This window comes from Mizuhopecten yessoensis, unplaced genomic scaffold (assembly GCF_002113885.1).
Source record: "Mizuhopecten yessoensis strain PY_sf001 unplaced genomic scaffold, ASM211388v2 scaffold10937, whole genome shotgun sequence".
Lineage (NCBI taxonomy): Eukaryota > Metazoa > Mollusca > Bivalvia > Pectinida > Pectinidae > Mizuhopecten > Mizuhopecten yessoensis.
The window spans coordinates 507,508-534,887 of record NW_018408796.1 but is presented as its reverse complement, the minus strand read 5'-3'; the positions used below and the strand labels follow the sequence as shown (position 1 = coordinate 534,887).

Sequence of the window (27,380 nt, the reverse complement as noted above, 5' to 3'; positions counted from 1 at the left end):
GGGGGGGGCATTTTTACCGAGTTGATTTAAACACTCAGACGTGTAAAAGTATTCAAAACACCTTTGTATAGGTCCAACTGGATCTGTAACAGATTCTCATGTCCCATGGAATTTTGTACATCCTTGAAAATGAAGATGAACTAAGTTGTCCTCCAATATTGGTGAATTGTTATCAAATATGAAGATGCTGTAAAACTGTTGGTTGATACGCTAGACTCTCTTCTAAATACTGATTGTGATGTGGACGAGAGGCGTAGCAGGCCTGTATCACTCACCTGGTATAAATCAACGTGGGTAATCACGTGGCCTCTAATGATTCAGTCCACGGAAATCAGCTTCACAACGAGGCACAGATAAACTGACCACTTCCTTTCTTTCATATATTGATAAATACCGGTAGCCTATTCATTGTGAAAATTGATTTGGTTGGAATATGACTGGTTCGTATCGTGAACTGTATGAAATCACCATAATTTGAGTACATCTCGAACATTTAGTCGTATATCTACGTTTGGTACGATGGTAATATAAAAGGTTATAATTTATAATAATTCAAATCTCATTGAGTGACAATACATTTAGTTCCATTTTGTTGCTTTACCTGAAATGATACAAAAGATGGACGACAACCTTTTTTCCTTTCAACATATACTACACATTTTTCGGGACACAAAACTAATTGAAAACGAAGAGATTATCTTGTTACGTGGAAAAAGTGATCCCGACCAGTGGGAATAAAAAACTATTTCAAAGTCTGCCCCTCTTTATATCTCCAGTTAGAGTCCATCATTAGGGCCAGCATACAAATCACTGAAGACCAAACGGAATAACTTATGCCTTTTCACATGCGTTATTATAACAAAGAGGTCATCAGTCACATGAAGATGAGGGTTGTTTTCAGGATGATGATGGTAACCAAGGGAAGGATATCGAGGAAGTTGCAGGCAAAGACAGTACAATGTTGATACTACTGGCCGGATATCATCATTATTTGATACTACTGGCCGGAAATCATCATTATTTGATACTACTGGCCGGATATCATCATTATTTGGTACTACTGGCCGGATATCATCATTATTTGATGCTATACTGGTCCGATATCATCAATCTATGCCTTTTGGTTTGTTTGTTTTAGAACGGCCCATCGACGGCTGTAGTCATTAAGGGCCAAGATGATTTATTTTATTTTATTTTTTTCAAAAAAACATGTGAGTAGCGAAGATAAAATCAGATAAAAATGTTCAATTTAAAAGCATTTGCATTGAATTTGTAGATAATTAAAATAAAAAGGGGGTTAAAATAATAAAAGAGATAACGAATAGATGATATGGACTATGTGATATATATAACGTCAAAAGGGTAAGGTGGTTTTAAAAGACATCAGAGTCTATAGAACATAGGCCGATGTATTTCAAGTAGTTAAATAATGTCTTCATTTTGGTCATGTGTTAAGCACGTCTGTAGACAAAAGAGGAAGCTGCAGTGTACGTTCAACCTGTGTCTAGGGCCGGACAAGAGGATACTGACTAGAAGGGATAACTTTAAAGTGTCCTGACTAACACGAGTCCACTGTAATGTTTACACCAACTGAAAAGAGTTTTCATATCCGGGACGCCAAAGTAGTTATCACGGATGTGTTTAAAATCGGAACATTCTATTAAAAAATGTTCAACTGTAAATGGAGTGTCACATGCGTGGTATGAAAGTAGATCTTCTCGTTTTAAAAGGTACAAATGAATTGGATATGTGTGCCCAGCACGGAGCCGAGCGAGGACAACTTCCTCTCTACGATCTTTCTGACTGGGAATAGATGTTTTAAGTTTCGGTTGTACTTTAAAAAGTTTGTTGCTGGTCTCGAGAGACCAGCGCTGCTGCCATTCATTCTGAATGGCTGTACGAATAATAGGTATAACATCTGTATATGGTAGTTTGATATTTGTTTGTTGGAGATTTAATGCATTTTTTGCTTCCCTGTCAACAAATTCGTTGCCTTTAATTCCGACATGGCTCGGAATCCATAGTAAAGATATTTTATACTTTTTTAAGATACGAGACATTCAAAGAGCAAGGTTTTGTACGAGTGTGTTTTAAGGATCTCGTAACTGTAAACTCTGTAGGACAGATAGAGAGTCTGAACAAATGATTGCCTTTTTAATGCGGTGTTCATCGATATGGTCGAGGGCCAAACCAATGCCAATGGCGCATGCTTCGGCAGAAAAGATGGAGGCGCTATCTGGTAGTCGAACTGAAAAGCAAGAATTAGCAGTACAGCAGGCTGCTGCCACTTTCTCACCTTCTTTGGAACCATCGTTGTAAAGTAGTGTATGAGTAGGGTAATTCGAAATGCATTCCCGAAAGGAGGATTTGTGTTCTTTAGGCATAACATTTGATTTCCCTCGCTTATGTAATGTGAAGTTAAATTCAGGTGTTTGAATGGTCCACGGAGGAACATCAGATATGTTAAATTCAGCTATGTCGATCAACTTTATGTTGAGCCGGTTTATTGAAGGAATCTTGAAATTCGGATACCAAATTTTGGCAGAAGTTTTGGGTTTTGCGTAAATATGTTTTGTTATTTTGGGTTGAAAACTTGGTCTAAAGCAGGATTTTTAGGGTTAAGCTGCAAACTGTAATGCTTATCCCTTCTGTGATAACGGAATGGTTAATTCGCTTCCACGTACAGGCTTTTAACAGGTGTTGTTCGAAAAGCTCCTAGGGCTAGACGTAGCCCTTCGTTATGGATAGGGTCTAGCATCTGCAGGTACTAAATGCGCGCCGACCCGTATATCATAGAACCATGATCCAGTTTTGTTCGAATAAGTGATCTGTACAGGCGCAAAAGCATTTCACGGTCCGCTACCCTATCTGTATGAGAAAGGACTCGTATAATGTTGAACGCCTTGGAACTCTTATCCTTCAGATACTTTATATGTGGTATGAAAGAGAGTTTCAAATCAAAAATAAGGTCGAGAAATTTGATCTGTTCAACAACAGAAATTCGAGTCCCATAGAGCGCAAGATTTGGGTCATTGTGTGCTTTTCGGTTTTTTACAGAAATGCATGCACACAGTTTTAGATTTAGAGAATTTGTAGCCGTTTTTCGTCTGCCCAATTTTGCCAATTTTGTAGTTTGTTTAAACTCTGTTGAAGTTGTCGTTCAATCGTGTGCATGTTCTTTGATCTGTAACAGATCAAGAAGTCATCCACAAATAACGACCCTTCTCTTCTGTTGATTAACTAAGACATTTGACGATATCATTGATTTTAAGACCAAACAGGGTGACCGATAGGATTCCACCCTGTGGGACTCCCATTTCCTGTTAAGACGTTTCAGAAAAAAATGAACCAACACGGAATTGAAATGTCTATCTGAAAGGTAATTGATCTAAAATTGGGAAGGTTTCCACGAACGCCAAGGTCGTGAAGATCTTTCATGATGCCATACTGCCATGCAGTATCTCTGATTTGACCCCAGTGACTTTGAAAATGAGTTAAGGTTATCCATTGGATCAAACGTTATAGCCCTTCAGTACAACATGCTATTTGCCAAATAGTATCACCTAAACTTACTGGTTATTCTAAACATGGACCTAAACGGTCACCCGAGTAAATTCTGAAGTACTTGAATGATAGCATTTTTTTTTTTAATTGGCAGTTATTTGGAGAGCGGGCAGACACCCATTACATGTTATATGTTACATTTAATGGATTATGTACAGATGAAGTTGTAATGTCCTAGTCAATCACAGGCCGGGGGGTCATCTGGAATTTTACAATCAGCATGAGAAGTAACAAACTTGGTCGAAACCTCATAAGGAACACTCCTACAAAGTTAGAAGTCAATCGGTGTAGCCTTTCTGGAAGAGGAGTCAAAAACATCTCAGTCAATGAGAGGCCAGGGTGACCATCTTGGATTTTCTGATAGGCACAAAATGCAAGAACACTTGTTCGGAACCTCATTACGAACATTTATACAAATAAAGAAGTGAATTGCTGCAGATAATCTTTAGAAGTCGAACATTTCTCGTCTCTGCAAATCAGAGGCCATGATAGGCCTTGTTGTAATCTCCGATTGGCAGTAGCTCTGCCAGTTACTATCTGATGGGGCCCATTTTCTAACTTGTCCGATATCTTTTTAATTTAAAGCAGCATAGCAAAGTCATCGAAATCTATTCAGATTTACTTAAGTTATTGTGGCCACAAGCTTCGAATAGTAAGTATATCAATGTCCCGTAACTCTGCCAATTATTGTCTGATCGGGACCACTTTCGAACTCATCCCAGATCTTATTGATATTAAGCAGCATAGCAAAGTTTATCGAAAGCCATTCCCTTTTACTGAAGTTATCGTGCTCGCAAGCTCAAGTCCCATATGCTTCAATAGTAATTAATGTTTCGAAGTCCCATTACTCTGCCATTTACCGTCTGATCTTGACCATTTTCAAACTTGTCCAAGATCTTACGGATGCATAGCAAAATTCATCGAATTCCATTCTCTTTTACTCACGTCATCGTGCTCACAAGATAAAAGTTAACGCACGACAGACGGAAATTGGTCACCATGACCTATAAAAAGGCGACCTAAAAATGAAAGTTGACGACTGACCGACGACACGCCACAGTACAAGGCCAAACAAAACAAGAGGCCCAATGGGCCCGCATCGCTCACCTGGTATTTGGACTAAAGTACAGCTACAGGCAGAATATCAGTGTTTGATTCATAAGAACCTATTAAAAGATTTAAACATATGATGCCTGTGACCTTGAATGTCGAATAAGGACATTAGGTTGAAAGTGGGTCAAGGTCATTCATTTGACGAACATGGTAGCCCTTCGTCCTAGCAAGCTACAGGCCCAATATCAGTATCCTGCGCCTTTTGGTTATTGAGAAGTTGCTTGAAGATTTTACATTTTACCCCCGTGACCTTGAAAGTAGGTCAAGGTCATTCATTTGAACAAACTTGGTAGCCCTTCATCCCAGCATACTACTTGCTAAATATCATCACCCTAGGCCTTTTGGTTATTGAGAAGATGTTGTTTAAAGTAAAATATTGACGCCGGACGCCGCACCACGGCATAAGCTCACTTGGCCCTTTGGGCCAGGTGAGCTAAAAACGTGATTTTTACCAGATACATTTCTGGAAAAGTAGGTTAATGTTCATTTTTTTAATTAACATAATATAAGAGAGTAATCTTTGCTTTAATAGTGCTTCATTAAAAATTGCAAAAAAAATAGGGAAACTTGAGTAAAGTATAACTTTAAGTTCATTCCTACCAAGTTTAAGTTAAATGGGCCCAGTAGAACTTGACGTTAAGTTAGAAATGTTGTTTCACAATGGGGGCGTTGGTGGCCATATTAGATTTCTGATCGACCAAAAAAATAACAACATTCCTACCAGTTTCAGTGAAATTGGCCAAGTAGAACTTGACTTAAGTTAGAAATAGTTTTTTTTACAGCTGCCAGCCATATTGGATTTCTAAATGACCCGAAAAACAACATCACTTTTTCAAGAACATAAGTTGATCATTCCTATAAAGTTTCAGTTAGATTGGCCCAGTAGAAATGGTTTTTCAAAATGGCAGCCATATTGGATTTCTGATCGACCCGAAAAATAACAACACTTGGTCAGGGAGTTGTCAGCATTCCCATGAAGTATCCATGAAATCCCTTTGACAGTATTTCAGCTTAAGTTGAAAATTTAAAATGTTAACGGACAACGACGGATAGCAATAGGTCATTTGAGCTAAAGCTCAGGTGACCTACAAAAGGTTCAACCCACCCCCCTTCAAAATCCAAGGGTTCTGCTATGATAGACATATCTTATCTCAACCCTTTAATTGTCATGGCAAAATAGAAGGATATCAGTAGGTTTCATTAACAAGAGGCCCAATGGGCCTACATCGCTCACCTGTTATTAATCTAACCCTTGTAATCTTAAGATTTCATAAGAACCTATTAAAAGATTTAAACATATGACGCCTCTGACCTTGATTGTCGAACAAGGACATTAGGTTCAAAGTGGATCAAGGTCATTCATTTGAACAAACTTTGTAGCCCTTTATCTCAGCATGCTACTGGCAAAATATCATTACCCTGGGCATTTTGGTTATTCAGAAGAAGTTGTTTAAAGGTTTTTTAATACAATTGACCCCTGTGACCTTGAAGATTTTACATTTTACCCCCGTGACCTTGAAAGTAGGTCAAGGTCATTCATTTGAACTAACTTGGTAATCCTTCATCCCAGTATGCTACAGGCTAAATTTCAGTACCCTGGCCCTTTTGCTTATTGAAAAGAAGTCGCTTGAAGATTTTACGACATTTGACCCCTGTGACCTTGAAGATTTTACATTTTACCCCCGTGACCTTGAAAGTAGGTCAAGGTCATTCATTTGAACTAACTTGGTAATCCTTCATCCCAGTATGCTACAGGCTAAATTTCAGTACCCTGGCCCTTTTGCTTATTGAAAAGAAGTCGCTTGAAGATTTTACGACATTTGACCCCTGTGACCTAGAATATAGGTGAAGGTCATTTATTTGAACCGACTTTGTAGCCCTTCATCCAAGCATGCTACAGGCCCAATATCAGTACCCTGGGCCTTTTGGTTATTGAAAAGAAATTGTTTGAAGATTTTAAGACATCTGACCCCAGTGACCTAGAAATTGGGTCAATGTCATTCATTTAAACAAACTTGGTGGCCCTTTATCCTAGTATGCTACTGACTGAATATCATCACCCTGGGCATTTGGGTTATTCAGAAGAAGTTGTTTAAAGGTTTTTTAATACAATTGACCCATGTGACCTTGAATATGATTCAAGGTCATACATTTAAACAAACTTGGTAGCCCTTGATCCTAGTATGCTAATGACTGAATATCATCACCCTGGGCATTTAGAAATAGTTTTTTTTACAGCTCCCAGCCATATTGGATTTCTGATCGACCCGAAAAATAACAACACTTGGTCAGGGAGTTGTCAGCATTCCCATGAAGTATCCATGAAATCCCTTTGACAGTATTTCAGCTTAAGTTGAAAATTTAAAATGTTAACGGACAACGACGGATAGCAATAGGTCATTTGAGCTAAAGCTCAGGTGACCTACAAAAGGTTCAACCCACCCCCCTTCAAAATCCAAGGGTTCTGCTATGATAGACATATCTTATCTCAACCCTTTAAATGTCATGGCAAAATAGAATGATATCAGTAGGTTTCAATAACAAGAGGCCCAATGGGCCTACATCGCTCCCCTGTTATTAATCTAACCCTTGTAATCTTAAGATTTCATAAGAACCTATTAAAGGATTTAAACATATGACGCCTCTGACCTTGATTGTCCAACAAGGACATTAGGTTCAAAGTGGATCAAGGGCATTCATTTGAACTAACATGGTAGTCCTTCACCCCAGCATGCTACAGGCCCAATTTCAGTACCCTGGCCCTTTTGCTTATTGAAAAGAAGTCGCTTGAAGATTTTACGACATTTGACCCCTGTGACCTAGAATATAGGTGAAGGTAATTTATTTGAACAAACTTTGTAGCCCTTCATCCAAGCATGCTACAGGCCCAATATCAGTACCCTGGGCCTTTTGGTTATTGAGAAGAAGTCGTTTAAAGTAAAATATTGACGCCGGACGCCGCGCCACAGCTTAAGCTCACTTGGCACTTCGTGCCAGGTGAGCTAAAAACCTGATCAACTGCTTGGCCGATACCAGTCCTTTGAAGACGCAGGAGAGAAATATAACTACAAAGCCTGCAGTTTTACCTTTATGCCACCACACAATTCCCTTTGATTTTCATTTAGACTTTAGACCAGACTAATAATTGTACATGTGTTTTCCGCAAGGTGTCTCCTGATGAACCTTTGATTTTGTCGTGACATATTCCAGGGGTGAAAAGCTACTGTTATGCGTGTCAAAGACTAGATAACCCTTGGATTTCGAAAATGATGGTGATACTGCACGGAAGTATCATGAACCATATCAGGTTATCAGGGTTGTACAGTTTCACGTTTGGAATACTAGTTGGCAGGTTTTATTCCTACATATCCATTGTAAATATTAAGTTTTGCTAGCCCCAACAAGGGGTCTAAATATTAGGCTAGTGGAATTACACATTCCTGGCACCAGGATCATGAAAAGTCTGGACTCGAGTTCATTTTTTTTTATACGAAAGTTCAGTTTCAGTTAAGATTTTGTTTAACAGGTTTCATGACCAACTTAAGACTGATCTTAGCCAAGTCAAAACTTAAGTTCAAATTTTATCTTGGTCTTAAGTTGTTTCATGTTCCAATCGCCTGATCGCAAGAAAAGAAAGTGGATGATTGGTACATAATTATCTTTTAAATTGAAAACATAACAAAAGCACTTCATGTTTTTTTCCTTTGTTTTATTTACAGCTTACTTCAAGTCCTTCACAGCCAGACCTGTAAATATAAAGAAATAAGTATAAGATTGAATTATGATACCGTGGAGATGATGCATTAACATCCAAGCAGGGCATATACACTTGTAACTGACATCACCATTGCATCAAACCAAGACATATTAATAAAATCATTTGCAATAACTACTTATATAACGTGTTTCAAAACCTTCCATTACAGACTTATAGAATTAAGATGCCTCAGTTCTCCGAAGTTAAGCTTGTTGTATTCATTGTGTTTACACAACACTCCCATAAGAGGTGTCAAATGTTGGGTCATCATCGGCATCTTGTGACAGGAATTACTAAGGTGTTATTGCAATAAACAACGGTATATTGTCTTGGTTATTCTATGACATCATGTTTAAAAAATTTAAATCTTAATAATCGCAGCATCGACAAGGAATATAAGGCATCAGTAAATTTAAACTTTGTATTAAAAAGAGATCACACCACTTCTAATATCAAATAAAATGTCCTCCTTTTATGTAACGTTTTCAAGACATGGCCAAGTTAAAAAGGTTGTCAAGTGTGAACTTTGACACTTTAACCTATAAACACCAAACTTACCAGATATATTTTGGTGTAAATATGAACCGAACCTATTAAGGGGTTGTTGAAATCTTGTGTCTGGTACACGATCTTATTTACAATGCAAAAGGAATCCAATTTGGACTACAAAAATACCTAACCCCTGATTAAAACTGTACCCATTTGTACAGTAAAACATGGCCACTCTCAGTTCAGTACATACAGTACCTTCCTCTTCATTTTGTAGGGATGTAATTATTTCTTTCATAGTATTGGGATTTTCTTCAGAAGTGACTTATTAAGCTATTGTCATTCCCGTATTCAAACATACAATGGCAGTGGAAAAGAATTTCTTGATGTAAACGTGAACATAACATTTTAACAACAAATAGCAGCAGTATCTCTCATTATCTTCCCATATGACTTCCCTGATATGTGTACCCTTAAAAATTGATTTTCATGAAGGCTTATTTTTTTTATTTATTAATTTGACCTATAAATAAATTATTAAGATTTTCCTTCCTTTACATTTTCATGCAATTATTAAAGTACATCAAGATGCCTCAGTTCTCCGAAGTTAAGCTTGTTGTATTCATTGTGTTTACACAACACTCCCATAAGAGGTGTCAAATGTTGGGTCATCATAGGCAACTTGTGTATGTTGAATAAGCTTGAATACTTTGCAATGAAAAAAGATATCCTTTCCCACGCGAGTATCAAATATTTATTTTATTCATATGCTCTATGACATCAGAATTATGAAACAACCAAAATCTTCAATTGAGACCTGTTGCTATAGATGAGTATCACTCCATTTCAAATACATGTTCTTAAATTGTTACCCAACATCACAACTTCATGTTTTTTATGGACTATATGGGGTTATAGCCAAAATGTTCATTGGTTAAGTAGTTATAACATTTTTCTTCAAAACGTTTTACATGTGTGTATATGGGAAACAAATGCCATCTTTTCTAGTGTTTGTCTATGTAATTAGCATCAAATTAAGAGAGAAACAAAATTTTGAGTAGGTAAAATAATGCCACACCAGACATCTTATCAGTACTTGTATTTCAAGAACCTTTTAACCAATCTTACATGTCACAAGACTGCTTCAGGTCTCTAAAGTTAAACCTGTTGTATTGTGTTCATACAACCAAATACATAGATGTATGCCTCGGTTCTCCGAAGTTAAGCTTGTTGTATTCATTGTGTTTACACAACACTCCCATAAGAGGTGTCAAATGTTGGGTCATCATCGGCAAGTTATGTATGTTGAATAAGCTAGAGTTATTGCAATGCACAAACATATTCTATCTCAACCGAGTACCATTTAATATTTCAATCCCACGTTCTATGACTTCAGAAAAATAAAACCATCAAAATCTTCCAATGAGACATGTTGCAATCGATGAGGATCACTCAATTTGCCTGTTTCAGGTTACAGCCAAAATCAAAATTGGGTAGGTAGATTGTCATCTTTTTTTCAAAATCTTTTGCATATGTATATGGGGAACAAATGGCATTTTTGCTAGTGTGTCTACAGTAGGCAAAACATTTCCAGGGAAAGCAACAAGATTTAGGGTAGGTCAAGTAATTTGACCCGTTTCTATATTTAGTCTAGTTCTATGTATCATCAGGATTTAAATTTCTTTAGTCTATTAAAACCAATCTATTTTCTTCATAGTATCCATTACAACTAATAATAATTTAAAACACAAAGATGCCTCAGTTCTCCAAGGTTAAGCTTGTTGTATTCATTGTGTTTACACAACACTCCCATAAGAGGTGTCAAAAGTTGGGTCATCATCGGCAACTTGTGTATGTTGAATAAGCTAGAATACTTTGCAATGCACAAACATATACTATCTCAATTGAGTACCAAATATATATTTCAATCACACATTCTTTGACTTCAGAATAATACCATCAAAATAAAACAAATGCTGCCTTTTCTAGTGTTTGTCTATATAATTGGTGACAAATCGAGAGAAAGTAACAAAATTTTGGGTAGGTATATTAATGCCACACCCAATATTTTATCATCAGTACCTGTACTTCAAGAACCTTTTAACCAATCTAGTGTCCTTTCTGTGGTGCTGTTCTAACATGTCACAAGACTGCCTCAGGTCTCTTAAGGTTAAGCCTGTTGTATTGTGTTCATACAACACTCCCAAATAATCACGTTAGCATTATTTCTAGATATTTCTCATTCTGTTTTCAAATGTTTTTAAACGGCTAAAGAAACCCCAATATCGACTACGAGAATGACCAAACCCTCTTGATATACTAAGATATATTTGTACGGAAAAACATGGCCCATCTCAGTTTAGTACCGTAACTTTGCTGATAACACATGTCCTCGGACATTCATCTGAGGGATAAGTTGGTTGTCATCACTGATAAGCCAAGTTCTTAATTATCAAAATCCCGTGCGCAAAACACACCAGTATTTTCTACAAAAATATAATTAAAACTAAATATTTAACCATCATATACATAATGTATCATAAAGTGATGATGAAAGCAACAGTATTCTGTTGTTTTTTTCTGATGATTTTCTGCATACACATTCTTACAAAGAAATCTGTTTTCACAAAGAGAATCAAAACCATTATTAAGACAATGGAATGAAGTTAGTGACTTAACATTCTAATTAACAAATTTTAACACGTTGATGCCTCAGTTCTCCAAGGTTAAGCTTGTTGTATTCATGGTGTTCACAAACACTCCCATAAGAGGTGTCAAATGTTGGGTCATCATCGGCAACTCGTGTCAGGAATTACTAAGGTGTCGATGCAATAAAGATACATTGTCTCGGTTAAGTACCCTACTTTTGTTCTCAAAATATATATTCTACATCAGAATAAATAAAATATATAAAATCCTCAGTTATCACTGCTATTGACTAAGCACTATTATAGGCATCACTCAATATAAATGCATTTTGTAATAAAACCCCTTTATGTTACCTTGACCCAATAAATACCAAAATATAGCCAGGTGTAGAACTTGTTGTTACTATAATATGGTGTAAATATGAACTGAATGTGTTGAGGGTTCATGAAATATCTTGTACACAAGGTATTTACAATGGGTACCCGGAGCAGTTACTCATATATCTCCCTCCAACATCCCTACAAGAGGTCTAAAATGTGGGGTTATGGGTACTCAGAGCAGTTACTTATATATCTCCCTCTAACACCTCTACAAGGGGTCTAAAATTTGGAGTTATCATCACAGCCATAACATGCATATTTGTTTAACATCTCTAAATCTGTTCCAAGTGTTTTTCAAGGGCAAAATGAATCCAAATTTTGACAACAAAAATACCCAGCCCACAACTCATATATCTTGAACATTTTTTTATTTGTCTGGAAATACATGGCTCATCTCAGTTTAGTACCGTAACTTTGCTGATAACACATGTCCTCGGACATTCATCTGAGGGATAAGTTGGTTGTCATCACTGATAAGCCAAACTACCATCTTGTTATATTACAAGCGTTATCTTTCAACACATGAAAAGTAACATCTAAGTATTCCTAATGCACTACAGTCAAAACACAGGAGAATTCCATTGTTAATGTTCTAACACACAGCAACCTCCCCTTCATTTTGTATGGACATTACTGTATGGGACTGCTAACTTGGTTACTTCTGTCATAAAGGTCCCACAAAGTACTGGGTGCTATTGTCATGTATTCAAACGTTAACGTGAACATAACATTTTAACAACAAATAGCAGCAGGATCTTTCACCATCTTCCAATATGACTAACTCTTAAAGATTAATTTTCACAAAAGTACACAAAATGGATTTATAAATATTTTCCTTCCTTCACATTTCCTTGCAATTATTATAGTACATCAAGATGCCTCAGTTCTCCGAAGTTAAGCTTGTTGTATTCATTGTGTTTACACAACACTCCCATAAGAGGTGTCAAATGTTGAGTCATCATCGGCAACTTGTGTATGTTGAATAAGCTAATATACTTTGCAATGCACAAAGATAGTGCATCTCAGTTGAGTACCAAATCTATATTTCAATCACATGTTCTATGACTTCAGAATAATAAAACCATCAAAACCTTCTATTTAGACCTGCTGCTATTGATGAGGATCACTCCATTTTAAATACATGTACACACTATTGTCCAACACCAGTCTTTAAGTGTTTTATATGGCCCATTTCGAGGTTTAGCCAAAATGATAACTGTGTACGTAGTTAGTCATTTTTATCCCCAAAACCTTTTATATGTCAATTGGGAACAATGGCAACTATTGCCACTTTTGTGTCTAAAACTGACATAAAATCTCCTGGGGAAGTAACAAACTTAGGGTAGATAAAATAATTCTATACAATTCTATATACGTTACCTAGTTCTATACATATATCATCAGCTCTTGAATTAGAGCCTTAAAACTAATCTTGTATAAAATGTAATGCCATCAAAACCAGTGGTACTGGCCTTACACATCACAAGACTGCTTCAGTTCTCCAAGGTTAAGAAGCATTGTTGTATTGTGTTCATACAAAACTCCAATAAACGGATCTCAAATGATATCATTAGCGAATTTTCTAGATATTTCTCATTCTGTTTCAAATGTTATTAATTACCATTTTTTTTTGAAATCCAAATTTACAAAACCCCCTTATTTAGATTATTTGCTAAAAATGATACATTTTTCTTAGAAATACATGGCCTATCTCAGTTAAGTACCGTAACTTTGTTGATAACACATGTCCTCGGACATTCATCTGAGGGATAAGTTGGTTGTCATCACTGATAAGCCAAACTACAACAGTTCTTAATAATTGAAATTGTTCGTTCATAACACCAGTATTTTCTCTCTCAAAAATATACAATTACTGTTGAACTAATTGTAAAACTATCAAATAGTATAACCTCTTTTCTGTTATTTTTATTTATGATTATCCCGATACATATTCTAACAACGAAAATATTTTTTCACAAAGAGGGAAAACCATGAACCAATGGCGTGAAATTACATTGACTATCCATTACATTTAATACTCATCAATACATAGATGCCTCAGTTCTCCAAGGTTAAGCTTGTTGTATTCATTGTGTTTACACAACACTCCCATAAGAGGTGTCAAATGTTGGGTCATCATCGGCAACTTGTGTATTTTGAATAAGCTAGAATACTTTGCAATGCACAAACATATACTATCTCAGTTGAGTACCATTTAATATTTCAATCACACGTTCTATGACTTCAGAATAAGAAAACCATCAAATTCTTCAACTAAGAGCTGTTGCTATTGATGAGGATCACTGTTTCAGGTTACAACCAAAATCAAAATTGGGTAGGTAGTTTGTCATCTTTTTTTAAAATCCTTCTACATGTCATCTTTTTTTAAAATCCTTTTACATATGTATATGGGGAACAAATGGTGTTTTTGCTAGTGTGTCTAAGTAGATAAAACATTTCCAGGGAAAGCAACAAGATTTAGGGTAGGTCAAGTAATTTGACCCGTTTTTATATTTAGTCTAATTCCATGTATCATCAGGATTTTTATCTTTTAGTCTAATAAACCAATCTATTTTCTTCATAGTATCCATTACAATTAGTAACAATTTAAAACACAGCAAGAAGCCTCAGTTCTCCAAGGTTAAGCTTGTTGTATTCATTGTGTTTACACAACACTCCCATAAGAGGTGTCAAATGTTGGGTCATCATCGGCAACTTGTGTATTTTGAATAAGCTAGAATACTTTGCAATGCACAAAGATATTCTATCTCAATTGAGTACCAAATATAAATTTCAATCACATGTTCTATGACTTCAGAATAATACCGTCAAAATATTCAATTGAGACATGATGCTATTGATGATGATCACTCGATTTGCCTGTTTCAGAATACAGCCAAAATCAAAATTGGGTAGGTAGTTTGTCATACACCCCCCCCCCCCCCCCCCCCCCCCCCAATCCTTTTACATGTGTATATGGGGAACAAATGGCATTTTTACTAGTGTGTCTAAAGTAGTGAAGGGTAATTGGTTTAAAATCATAATTGATAATCGGTTTGTAATCGGAAGTAGTGAACGATTTCATAAACAGTTAATAATTTTATTGGACTGAATTCCCAAATAAAGTGAGAACAAAACTATTACATCAATAGACAGAGCAATTCACTATACATGAAGTTTTGTTCTTTTATAATGAATGCATATCAAGTAACATTTATGCATGTTTATCAATCATATAGTATCAATCATAAGAACATAGAGGACATTTAAATAGTGATGAACCGAATATATCGATTATGGAATTTGTAATCGATAATCGGAATTGGAAAGGGCAAACGGTTCAATTTTCGATTATAATCAATCATCAGCCCATCACTAGTCAAAAAGTATACAAAATATTTCAAGGGAAAGCAACAAGATTTAGGGTAGGTCAAGTAATTCAACCTGATTCTATATATAAAGTCTAATTCTATGTAGCATCTGTACTTGAATTTCTTTAGCCAAATAACCAATCTATTTTCTCCATAGTAGTCAATAACAATTAATATCAATTTAAAATACATCAAGATGCCTCAGTTCTCCAAGGTTAAGCTTGTTGTATTCATTGTGTTTACACAACACTCCCATAAGAGGTGTCAAATGTTGGGTCATCATCGGCAAATTATGTATGTTGAATAAGCTAGAATATTTTTCAATGCACAAACATATTCTATCTCAGTGGATCAAGTACCATTTACATTTTAATCAAACCTTCTGTGACTTCAGAATAATAAAACCTTCAAAATCCTCAATTGAGACATGTTGCTATCGATGAGGATCACTCAATTTGCCTGTTTCAGGTTACAGCTAAAATCATAATTGGGTAGGTAGTTGGTCATCTTCTCCCCCCCCAAAATCTATTACATTACCTGTTCATTGGGAACAAATGACATTTTTGCTAGTGTATTTAAAGTAGGCAAAACATTTCCAGGGAAAGCTTCAAACCAAATCTATATTTAGTCTAATTCTATGTATCATCAACACTAACATTTCTTAAGCCTAATAACCAATCTATTTTCTCCATAGTACCCATTACAATTAATAATAATTTAAAACACAAAGATGCCTCAGTTCTCCAAGGTTAAATTGGGTAGGCAGTTTAACATGAGTATATGGACAGCTAATACTGTTTTTGCTAGTGTGTCTAAAGTAAGCAAAACATTTTCAGGGAAAGCAACAAGATTTAGGGTAGGTCAAGTAACTTGACCCGATTCTATATATATAGTCTAATTCTATGTACCATCTGTACTTAAATTTCGTTAGCCTTATAACCAATCTATTTTCTTCAAAGTATCCATTAAAATTAATAAATTTAAAACACTTCAATCAGCCTCAGTTCTCCAAGGTTAAGATTGTTGTATTCATTGTGTTTACACAACACTCCCATAAGAGGTGTCAAATGTTGGGTCATCATCGGCAAACTATGTATGTTGAATAAGCTAGAGTTATTGCAATGCACAAAGATATTCTATCTCAGTTGAGAACCAAATATATATTTCGATCACATGCTCTACAACTTCAGATTAATAAAACTGTCAAAATCCTCAATTGAGAATTGTAACTATCGATGAAGATCACTCAATAATCATAGGTAGGTAGTTGGCAATCTTTTTAGCCAAAACTGTTTACATGCTTATATGGGGAACTGCCATCTTTGCTGATGTGGCTTAAAGTCGGCATAAAATTTCCAGGGAAAGCAACAAAAGTTAGGTAATTCGTCCCAATTTATATATTTAGTCTAATTCTATGGATCATCAGGATATAATTTTCTTTAGTCTAATAAACCAATCTTTTTTCTTCATAGTATCCATTACAATTAATAATATTTAAAACACAAGATGCCTCAGTTCTCCAAGGTTAAGCTTGTTGTATTCATTGTTTACACAACACTCCCATAAGAGGTGTCAAATGTTGGGTCATCATCGGCAAATTATGTATGTTGAATAAGCTAGAATACTTTGCAATGCACAAACATATTCTATCTCAGTTGAGTTCAATTCATATTTCAATAATACCTTCTATGACTTCAGAATGATAAAACTGTCAAAATATTCAATCAAGACTTATTGCTATCGACAAGTATCACTCAATTATCATAATTGGGTATGTAGTTGACAATCTTTCCCCAATAAAACCTTTTACATGCATATATTGGGGGGGGGAGGGGGAAACAAATGCTATCTTCGCTTGTGTCTAAAAGTTTCCAGGGAATGCAACAAAAGTAATTTGTTCCCAATTCTATATATTTTGTCTAATTCTATGGATAATCAGCACTTAAATTTCATTAGCCTATAACCAATCTATTTTCTTAATAGTACCCATTACAATTAATAACAATTTAAAATACATCAAGATGCCTCAGTTCTCCAAGGTTAAGCTTGTTGTATTCATTGTGTTTACACAACACTCCCATAAGAGGTGTCAAATGTTGGGTCATCATCGGCAAATTATGTATGTTGAATAAGCTAGAATACTTTGCAATGCACAAACATATTCTATCTCAGTTGAGTTCAATTCATATTTCAATAATACCTTCTATGACTTCAGAATGATAAAACCGTCAAAATATTCAATCAAGACTTATTGCTATCGACAAGTATCACTCAATTATCATAATTGGGTATGTAGTTGGCAATCTTTCCCCAATAAAACCTTTTACATGCATATATTGGGGGGGGGAGGGGGAAACAAATGCTATCTTCGCTTGTGTCTAAAAGTTTCCAGGGAATGCAACAAAAGTAATTTGTTCCCAATTCTATATATTTTGTCTAATTCTATGGATAATCAGCACTTAAATTTCATTAGCCTATAACCAATCTATTTTCTTAATAGTACCCATTACAATTAATAACAATTTAAAATACATCAAGATGCCTCAGTTCTCCAAGGTTAAGCTTGTTGTATTCATCGTGTTTACACAACACTCCCATAAGAGGTGTCAAAAGTTGGGTCATCATCGGCAACGTATGATATTACTGTCTCAGTTAAATAACAAATCTTTGTTTTTGTTACATTGTCTATGAAATCAAAGTTTTGAACAACACTTGAGCACTTTAATACTAGAGATTTCTACTTTTGACAATACCTCCATTTAAAAGAATTTTGGTCCTATTATAAAGATTTTAGATATATACAAAGACAAGCTAAATCATGCATGTTTATTGTTACACACACAATATAACCTATGTCATTAGGAATCTTATGGATCAACAGTAATTTTTAGGCTAGGCAGGGTAATCTCAAGAAATTTATTTTTTAATTTGGCCTTATCTTACATCTGCATTTAAACAAAAGCTTTATGACCAATCTAGTACTACAATTGTAATGCTACCAAATCATTTAGTGATTCAAATCCTACACTTTATACTAATGAAAGACCCAGGACAAAACATGTATTCAAACTCATGGCCAAAAAAAAACCTGCCATATTTTTTTTTCTTCTAGTAAATTTGAGTACATGTAGTAAATCATCTATAAAGACTGCTTCAGTTCTCCGAAGTTAAGCTTGTTGTATTCATTGTGTTTACACAACACTCCCATAAGAGGTGTCAAATGTTGGGTCATCATCGGCAGTCACATGTCATAGATTATAGTTACTGTATTAGTTCTTATAATAGCCTATGCTCTAATAATTACCCATCCTCTCCACCTTGAAGGCAAAATACCTAAAAAGTTTAATAATTTCCCCATATTTCAATTTCGAAGATATCCCAATAATAGTCATTTTTTTCAATCAGATGCTTGTCCTATTTGTTTCAATAGATTTATGGTAAGATTATGTCAGTAAAGCTACTACTGGTCTTCACAGCTGAAATCTTAATTCTCCGTTATTGCCGAGACTTGTTGCACTTCGGGTTTATCCCCATATTTCAATTTCGAAAATATTCCAATAATAGTAATTTTTTTCAATCAGATGCTGGTCATATTTGTTTCAATAGATTTATGGTAAGATTATGTCAGTAAAGCTACTACTGGTCTTCACAGCTGAAATCTTAATTCTCCGTTATTGCCGAGACTTGTTGCACTTCAGGTTTACATCTTGCCCTACCAGAGTCTATTTAAAAAAGGGTCCTTGTCAATTTTGAGTAAAAAGCAAAACGGTAATATTGAAGTAAATTCTAATATTTGAACAAATTCCAGAAAATGGTGGTGGTGGTGGGATGGGGTGGGGGGAGAGAAATCTTAAAACCCAGCTCTACCATCTACACACCTGGAGGGAGGGACTGCCGGAGTTTCTCTGCCTTGTCTTTGTCATTGATGACCAGTGTGTACAGGTAACGACTGCATCGCACCTTAAATTTGACATTTTCCTTGTTCTTCTTGATTTTAACAGCTGCAATAGAAAAATTGCATGAAAAATTAAATGGGTGATGTAATGTCCCAAATCAAAACAACAAATATGATTCAACAGTTAAGAAAGCTTTGCCTGCTTCGGTACTCCAAGGTTAAGTTTGTATTTATTGTATTCACATAACAAATGGTTTCAAATGTTGAGTCCTCATTATGATCACCAACAATTTCCAAAGTATTTTTTTTCAGAATTTTATGATTGTAGCCCAAGTTTCCTCTGGCCCTGACACAACATACTTGACAGATAGATCTCAGGTGTGGGGCCACTGACTAATCAACAAACCGACTTGATCTGAACCTAACTAAATAGTTAATTCTGATTCAGAAGAGTTACAAGTGGACCACCTCTTTTTGTCGGTTAGTCAATATTGTGTAATTTGCATAACCTACAAAATGGAGTGTCACTCAGGTGGGAATTTTTGAATGATTGTGTGGAGGACTCTACTGACGGAATGTAGCAGCTGTTGGTAACTGGTAACAAAAAGGGTGGTTTGGGATCAATAAATGATCCATTTATCATGTATGTGAGGAATGTGTTGCGTCATTGAAGATTTATTCCAGGTTTTTGTTTCGTAGTGCACTCTGGCCCCACACCAGACATTTATCTGTCAAAATGTAGATAAAGTCTGAGTTGTGGCCAGAGGAAACCTGGGCTAGAATGTCCCCTGTGTACACGTGTGCCTAAATGTACAGTACATATATTTGAGAATAAGATTGATCTTTGATCATGACATTGTCCAACTGGCCCTTACAAGTTCATCATGCTTTTTTGCACAAAATTGAAAGCAAATTTAAGGTCTTTCTTGCAGGTCCATGCTTCCAGAAAAAAAAAAGAATGAAGATCTACTGTTTTTAGTGTACTGATAAATTTTAATTAATCACAACAGATTTAAAATAACATATTGACTACCTCACAAAAAACCTATCTTCATATTTGGTAATAGCAATATGATAATTTAATACCAAATCTTTGAAATTCCATAGTTTTCCCTGCAGTTTCTGTTATCAAGCAATTTTCAAGCTAGTACAGAGCCAATACAACGATACAAATTCAAAATTCCATAAAATATCATCAACCATGCCAGTTATGTTTTTTGCTCGGTTTTACTGTGGAATACAGGCCCCTAGCTAAGAAGTGCCTTATTTTCCCAAAATGACCAAACTGAGGAATATATTACCGAACTCAATACAAATGATGCTTAATTTTCCCAATTCATAAAGGAACAAGCTGTAGAAAAATCTAGGTAACAAAAACACCGCATTCAGAAAATGGTTCTAATGCCAACCTCTAGTTCCATAGCTAATCTGGTATTAAATGACTATTTTAGAAAGAAATGACCAACCTTTAAATACCATAAAAGGAAAGGTGAGCGATCTAAACTGAGAACATGTATTACACATTTATTAACCTTTACACTGTAAATTTAGAGAATGGCACTTTTATTACAGTGTTAGTATGAACAATCATTTGTTTTTCAGGTTGAACTTTTATAAAAATTAAGTCTTATTTCCAACTAAACTTACATTTAGCATCCTTCCTTCTTGCTGTCAGAAGGAAGTCCTTGATCTCCATTATTTGCTTGGGCTGAAGGGAAAAAAACACAAGCTTAGATAATTCTGTAAAAAAAATGCATCATTCTTGAATTAAAACCCTTTGGCTGAAATAATGAATGTATCTTATAAGACACCTACAGTTTAAGAATGCATATGATTCATCATCAAAAGCTTAATATAGACAAATAAGTAAATTATTTTTCTTGTTTTATTTATTATTTTGAATGACCCCCAACTTCCTTATCAGTATTACAGATCTAACAAGAGGCCCAGAGGGCATGTATCGCTCACCTGGATATCTAAGCAATCATGGTAAAATATTCTCCAAATGAGATCCAAGGGAATAGGCCAGACCCCAAGGCCAATCCTTGTAGCATATCTGTATTGGATTTGTCATGCCCAGCAATATTATATATGGTTATGGGGTAGCTCAACTGTTTCCAAGCTGTGACTCGGAAACTAGGTCCCAAGGGGTTCGGTCAGACCCCAGGGTCTATTCTTATCTCATGACTGCATTCGTTCTTTATGCCCAGCATTTGTATATAGTTTTGGGGTGGGGATCTCAACCATTTCAAAGTTATGGCCCAGGGACTATGTCTCAAAGGGTGGGGCCAGACCCTATAGCCATCCTGGAAGCAAATGTGCATTCTTCTCCTTATACTCAGTAATTGAATATATGGTTATACGGTGGGGATCTCAACCATTTCCAAGTAATAAACTTTCTTTGGCGCCCACCCCTCAGCCCCCTGGGGGGGTCAGCCACACCATTTGTACAATTTTGAATCCTGACCACCAAGGGATGCTTCCAATTAAATATGGTTGATATCCATCTCTTGGTTCCAGAGAAGAAGTTGCTTACAGCAATATAGCCAAATAACCCCTTTTGGCCCACCCCTCAGCCCCCTGGAGGGTCAGCCACACCATTTGTACACTTTTGAATCCCTGCCACCCATTATGATTGATATCCATGGCATAGTTCTACAGAAGAAGTTGTTTGTAGCAATATAGCCAATTGCCCCCGCCCCACCATTTATACAATTTTGAATCCCCACCACCTAGGGATGCTTCCAGTCAAATTTAATTAAATTCCAATCAGTGGTTAAGAAGAAGTCATTTGAAGAAATTGTAGATGTATGGACGGCGGACACCACGGTATGGCATAAGCTTACCTTGGTCCTTCTGGTCATGACCAGGTGAGCTAAAAACTACAAATAAGACAAAGACTAATAGAACGGAAAATGTAATGTATATCAATAATAGATTACACTGGGTGTATAAATTCCACAACCAGAGATATCTTGGAACCAACCAACTTGTATGCAAGTTTGATTTTTTAACTTTTTTTCTCTGATCGGTTTGATTGAGTTATGTCAATTGTCCAAGCACCATGTGGCAACTTTTGAGCAAAACTTCATACATTCTATGTTTGACACTGTCTTATAGTTGTAGAACAATATATGTGCAACAAGAGTTTTCTTCTGATTAAGTTCAAATCTAAGGAACAGGAAGAACCACTCCACCAACGAAATTTGAGGAAAAAAAGTAATTTTCTCTCTAAGAACAAGCTGTACAAACTTGCAGTCACATTTATTTGAAGATCTCGAGCACATCAAAGAAATAGAGATAACAAATTTCGTCAAAATAGAATAGGGCTGTCTGGTGGCTATCTCTTTCTTATGCAGAATAGCTGACCAAAAGCAATCTACATATGGAATTTGAAAAAGATCCGTTCATGATATCTTGAGAAATGGCTATAACAAGAATTCTTTAACTTAGTTTAAGGGCGGATGACTGACCACAGATACATGACTATCAGAACAGACCACCATCTGACCATGGTTCACTAAAAAGTCTGTTTAAAGTATTATCAGCTTTTATTCACATACAAAGGTTTAAAACTCAGATATTTACCAATGTCCTTAAACCCCATAGGACAACAGCCAGATTGTAATCTAAACCCTGAATATTCACCTGAACTGCCTGCCTGACAAAAGGTGATCAACCCAGTCTATACCTGCTATACTAATTTACATTCCTTTTCCTGGCCTTTTCACTGTTGGCATCACTACTTACCCAAGTGGGTTTGGACACATGAAATTATGTGCAATAGGATGGACAAAAATGTAATTGGCATGTTTCAACTTCCAAAACCTCTTATCTATAAGCAGATGCTTTGCCAAAATAAGCCATTTGGTTACTGCCATTAGGACAGTTAAAATGCAATAAGGTAATATGTAACTATTTGTTGACATTAAAACTTAGGCTGAATTTCCCAGTATTTATTGCAAACTGATCTATAATTCCTGGTCTCACCAAAGCAGCAACATTGTAAGCAACACATTGTTTTCTCACCATCTTGACAACTGATGCCTGGAGTAACCAAAGCTGTGAAAAAAAGAAAAAGTTAATTAAAATACTATAACAATGGGACAACTTTATGTTGATGAAAAATTGAGAAAATGTATATTTGTTTTATGATTTGTTTTCATTGCTAGACGTAGATATATTTCATGGTCCGTCAAATATCTTCAATGTGTTCCTTTTTATACTCAGTGATAGATTACACCAGTATTAGTCTAGATTGTAGTTCAGGGTCTTGTTTCTGTGAAGTTTGTTGACATCACTTTGTGTCAGCAAAGTCTTACTAAGTACACGAGGCAAAAACAAGTCAATTTACATTATTTTGCTGTCATTCAAAATATAAAATTTGGACCATAGCAATGTGACATTATCAACAATGTGCTTTAGCCTCAACACCTTAAAGCAGACGAGCACAGAAACTTGGCAGGTAATTGTGTCATTCAATTATCTGGATAGTCAGTTTGCAGTCACTTCTTCAACAGTGATAACCCATCTACATTATTGAACGACAGAGGTAAAATTTAAGATTAAACATTGTTGATACACAAATTGAACAACTATTTTTTTTATTTTGCCCTTATTCGTCAATTTCCCCTTAATTGGTCAGAAACTTGCACTGCATGCTAGTTTTATGCATAAAAATGGTTCGAAATTTCGAGATAAATAATCTAACTAGAAATAACCGGAAAGGTACATAAACTGCTGTAAAATGTAGATGTCTATAAGTTAAGAGCGTTATTCTTTCAACTAAATCCAATAAATATCACAACTAAGTACACTTGTGCAAAAAGATAATCAATTCTGATGTTAATCTTTTTTTGTGAAAAGGACAAACCATATCACCGACTTGGCTCTCTCCATTGACTTCAGTGTGTAGTCAATGGGACCATCCAGTGCAAATGAGACCGGCAACACGATTTTTTTCTGTGTGCTGTTATAGCTACTCTACAACACACTATAAGCAATGGATGTGATACAATTCATTTTCACACAAAAATAGAAAACTGGATTAACATATTTTTGTGCACAATTGTACCTTATTGTATTGGTTATTTAACTATGTTGAAAGAATAACGATATGGGCCGTTGCGTCAAACCTGTTCAGTATATCTATTTTATGTCCACAGGGACCAGTCATCATGTCGTGCAAGTTTTGTCAAATAACAGGAACTAGCCTCCCCTTGCCAACGCATCTTTTTAGCCTAATGGCTCTGCTCAAACGAAAAATATTAACTTCTTCGCATTGTTCTTTATCGTGTGTCTTTATCGTGTGTCTTTTTCTTTATGTCTGCACAACACGTTAACCACGATGGTAAGTAACCGTCATAAGAATATTCGAGAGATGTGTTTACATTCGCTTACGTTGAGTAAATTGACTCTTATCCGTTTAGAATATGAACCAATATTGGTTCAAAACATTAACATTATATTTAGCATTAAATAACTCGTTTTGTACGCTTTATTTCTATTACATACAAAAGGATGGAGACTGATTTTTAGGGCAATTGTATCTCACCCTGCTTTTCAATGGTGGCTATGGCGGAAAAGGAAACGGCAAGGGGAGGTAAATCTATTTGACACCTTCTATGACCTCCAAGAGTTATTTGCTCTTTGGTAATATGAAATAGAGTTTACCTAATCAGTGGGTACTCATACTAAAGTTCTGTTTGACATTGACATTTGTTGTACTTTACAAAATGTATTTAAAAATTATAAGTATAGTGCAGTGGAGTAATCAACACTGAACAATGCAAAATACTGGACCCCTATTTTTTAATTCTTTTAAGCTGGTACGATCACGAACTTAGATAATAGTCTAATTCCGCGGTACGGTGATGCAAAACTAACGGATACTTTTGTATCAGCTGCGCGGAATACTGAAAATTAATCTAAGGCCGTCTTAGCTGTAAGTCAGTCATTTCATATTTAAGAAACCATCAAAGTTATTCTTATTAATAAAGTTTCAAGTGATCCTGACCTTTTCGAACAGGACACCTTTTTATTTGAACTGGATATATAACAGTTATAGCCATTGTAATAACATCTGGTAATAGTATCACGAAGTAATGGCCCTGATTTAGTGGAGTGAGTGGATACAGAGCATGACTTAGTTTCATGCAATGCGACATGCATTCCATGATCTTTTATTGCAATCATTCATTTAACATGTATGTTGATTATTTCTTCTTTAACATCAATTACTCACAAATTTTTCATCTATTTCTTCGATACAACTGCTCAAGCTATCAATAATAGGTATGGCTTTAACTTTCCGGTACCAACCGATACCTTTGTTAAAATGGATAAAACGCGTGTCATGTCTCTTTTCCTATAGGTTGTCAGAGACTATCATGCATATATGAGTATGAGAGATATGGTTATGCTACCCAAGGGTAGAACTTCCATATCCCACATACCTTCAAATGATAGACTCTTTTATTCTACCTCTTTAACTCTGACAGATGCAATGCTTAATAAAGAAAAATGTCTAGATAGCGTATGAGCAGAAAAAAAGTAAGATATATCAAATGCACCCAATAATTCAAATTCTAAAGTGGTCACACTTGCACGGCATGAATGGTCATTGATTGCAGTCAGTCAAAAGACGTTTTGACAGGCTTTCGATTATAATACAAAGCCTTTATCTGATTGAGACGTAATAATGGTAGAGGTCACTGAGTGCAGCTGTGTGGGATTTATATATTATCTTTAAGACTTACCCTGGACAGGTGTATCCAGCCTTTTTTCGATGCGAGGTATCCTTCCCCCTCATTTGACAGATAACCTTAGTTTAGGTACAAATATAGCTATAACGAATTCTCAGGTCCCTGTGATACAGATACTATTTAAATGAAACCGTGTTTTTGCATACTTCGTTAATCAAGTATTGGAAATTTTATAGTTTGTATCATTGCTTATTTTACAATTAATCTCTGATGAGCCCCTAAAATCGAGTCAAACGATACAGCACCCCACCCCTTTCTTTACAATATGGAGATATACGATTGAAATTAACAAAAAACGCACTGGTACAATAACGTATTATCAAAATGAGCAGCAACCCGTGTATTTTACCCCCAATTGTAAAAACTTGAAACATTATTGAATAAGTAAATGTTTGTTCTCGATCTTGCCTATTCCTTCCATGGTGGCTTCTACAGTTGTTTAACATTCACGGCGAGTTACGATTATGCTAATAAGTAGTAGAAGGACAGGTGAAAATCGAACATTTTACACGTCCGTATCTCGGGATTGGGCTTACCATTTTTATGGGGTTTTCGACTTTTTTGTTTTCGGATCATGTAGGATAATAGTATATTCATTTCTATTTTCGTTCATGGTACACTTTAAACGACAAGGTAACTCATTTGCGTGCACGTTGACGTTGCTTTACCACTAACATCGCAACGTCGAGTACGACATATGCAAATTGATACGGCTATTATAGGTCCATGCAGCTACAAAGCTCAGTTGGCTGGTCTGTATGTAACCTCATTGAATCTTTCTTTAAAATAATACACAAACTTTGAATAAAACATTTTAATGTTAAGTTTAATATCAAAATCAGATAATCAAGAAATAGTTTAGCACCATTAAGCATATATATTTCATTCTATTTAATTTCAAAGATTTTTTCCCCTTCAAAAACATAAGGAAGTACTTCAGCTCTTAAAGAAGCCATTTATGGTTGATATGGATCAAATATAGCAAACGTAACATAAGAGAGTGTGTTGTATAAAAAGTTAGGTAAATCTCACGTATGTCAGTACAGCTGAAATGCAGCACTTATGAAACAGTATATACTTGACTTTCTATTGTTTCATAAAACAACACCTGCCTATTGAACACCCCCAGCACGTATGTCCATGGTTTGAAGACATCTTTGGTGATTGTCAACCAGGCCATATACGCTTCCGGGAAAAGTTACTTTAGGTCCCGTAATCTATGACCTTGCAGCAAGTTGTCGCGAGATCAAAAGTCTGTACATAGGAACTTTCTTGTAAGACAGAACACTGTTCATAAATTGGCCACCATACAGCCCCAATTTGTCCCCAATCGAGCAGTTATGGGATAACTAGACAGACGAGTTCTTGTCCAAGAATGGAATAATATTCCAATGCTGA

The 27,380-nt window shown here is 35.7% G+C and overlaps 1 protein-coding gene across 1 annotated transcript; it reads right to left on the bottom strand.

Annotated features, from left to right (window-relative positions):
* Window positions 1–8,369: 8,369 nt before the first annotated feature.
* On the bottom strand, window positions 8,370–22,097 carry LOC110463854 (60S ribosomal protein L38). The gene is made up of 4 exons (XM_021518756.1): window positions 22,065–22,097; window positions 20,866–20,926; window positions 19,202–19,324; window positions 8,370–8,423 (listed from the first exon to the last, which is right to left on the bottom strand). Exons 1-4 carry the CDS (start codon window positions 22,080–22,082, stop codon window positions 8,398–8,400), a joined length of 228 nt encoding a protein of 75 aa, XP_021374431.1. The 5' UTR covers window positions 22,083–22,097; the 3' UTR covers window positions 8,370–8,397.
* Window positions 22,098–27,380: the final 5,283 nt, after the last annotated feature.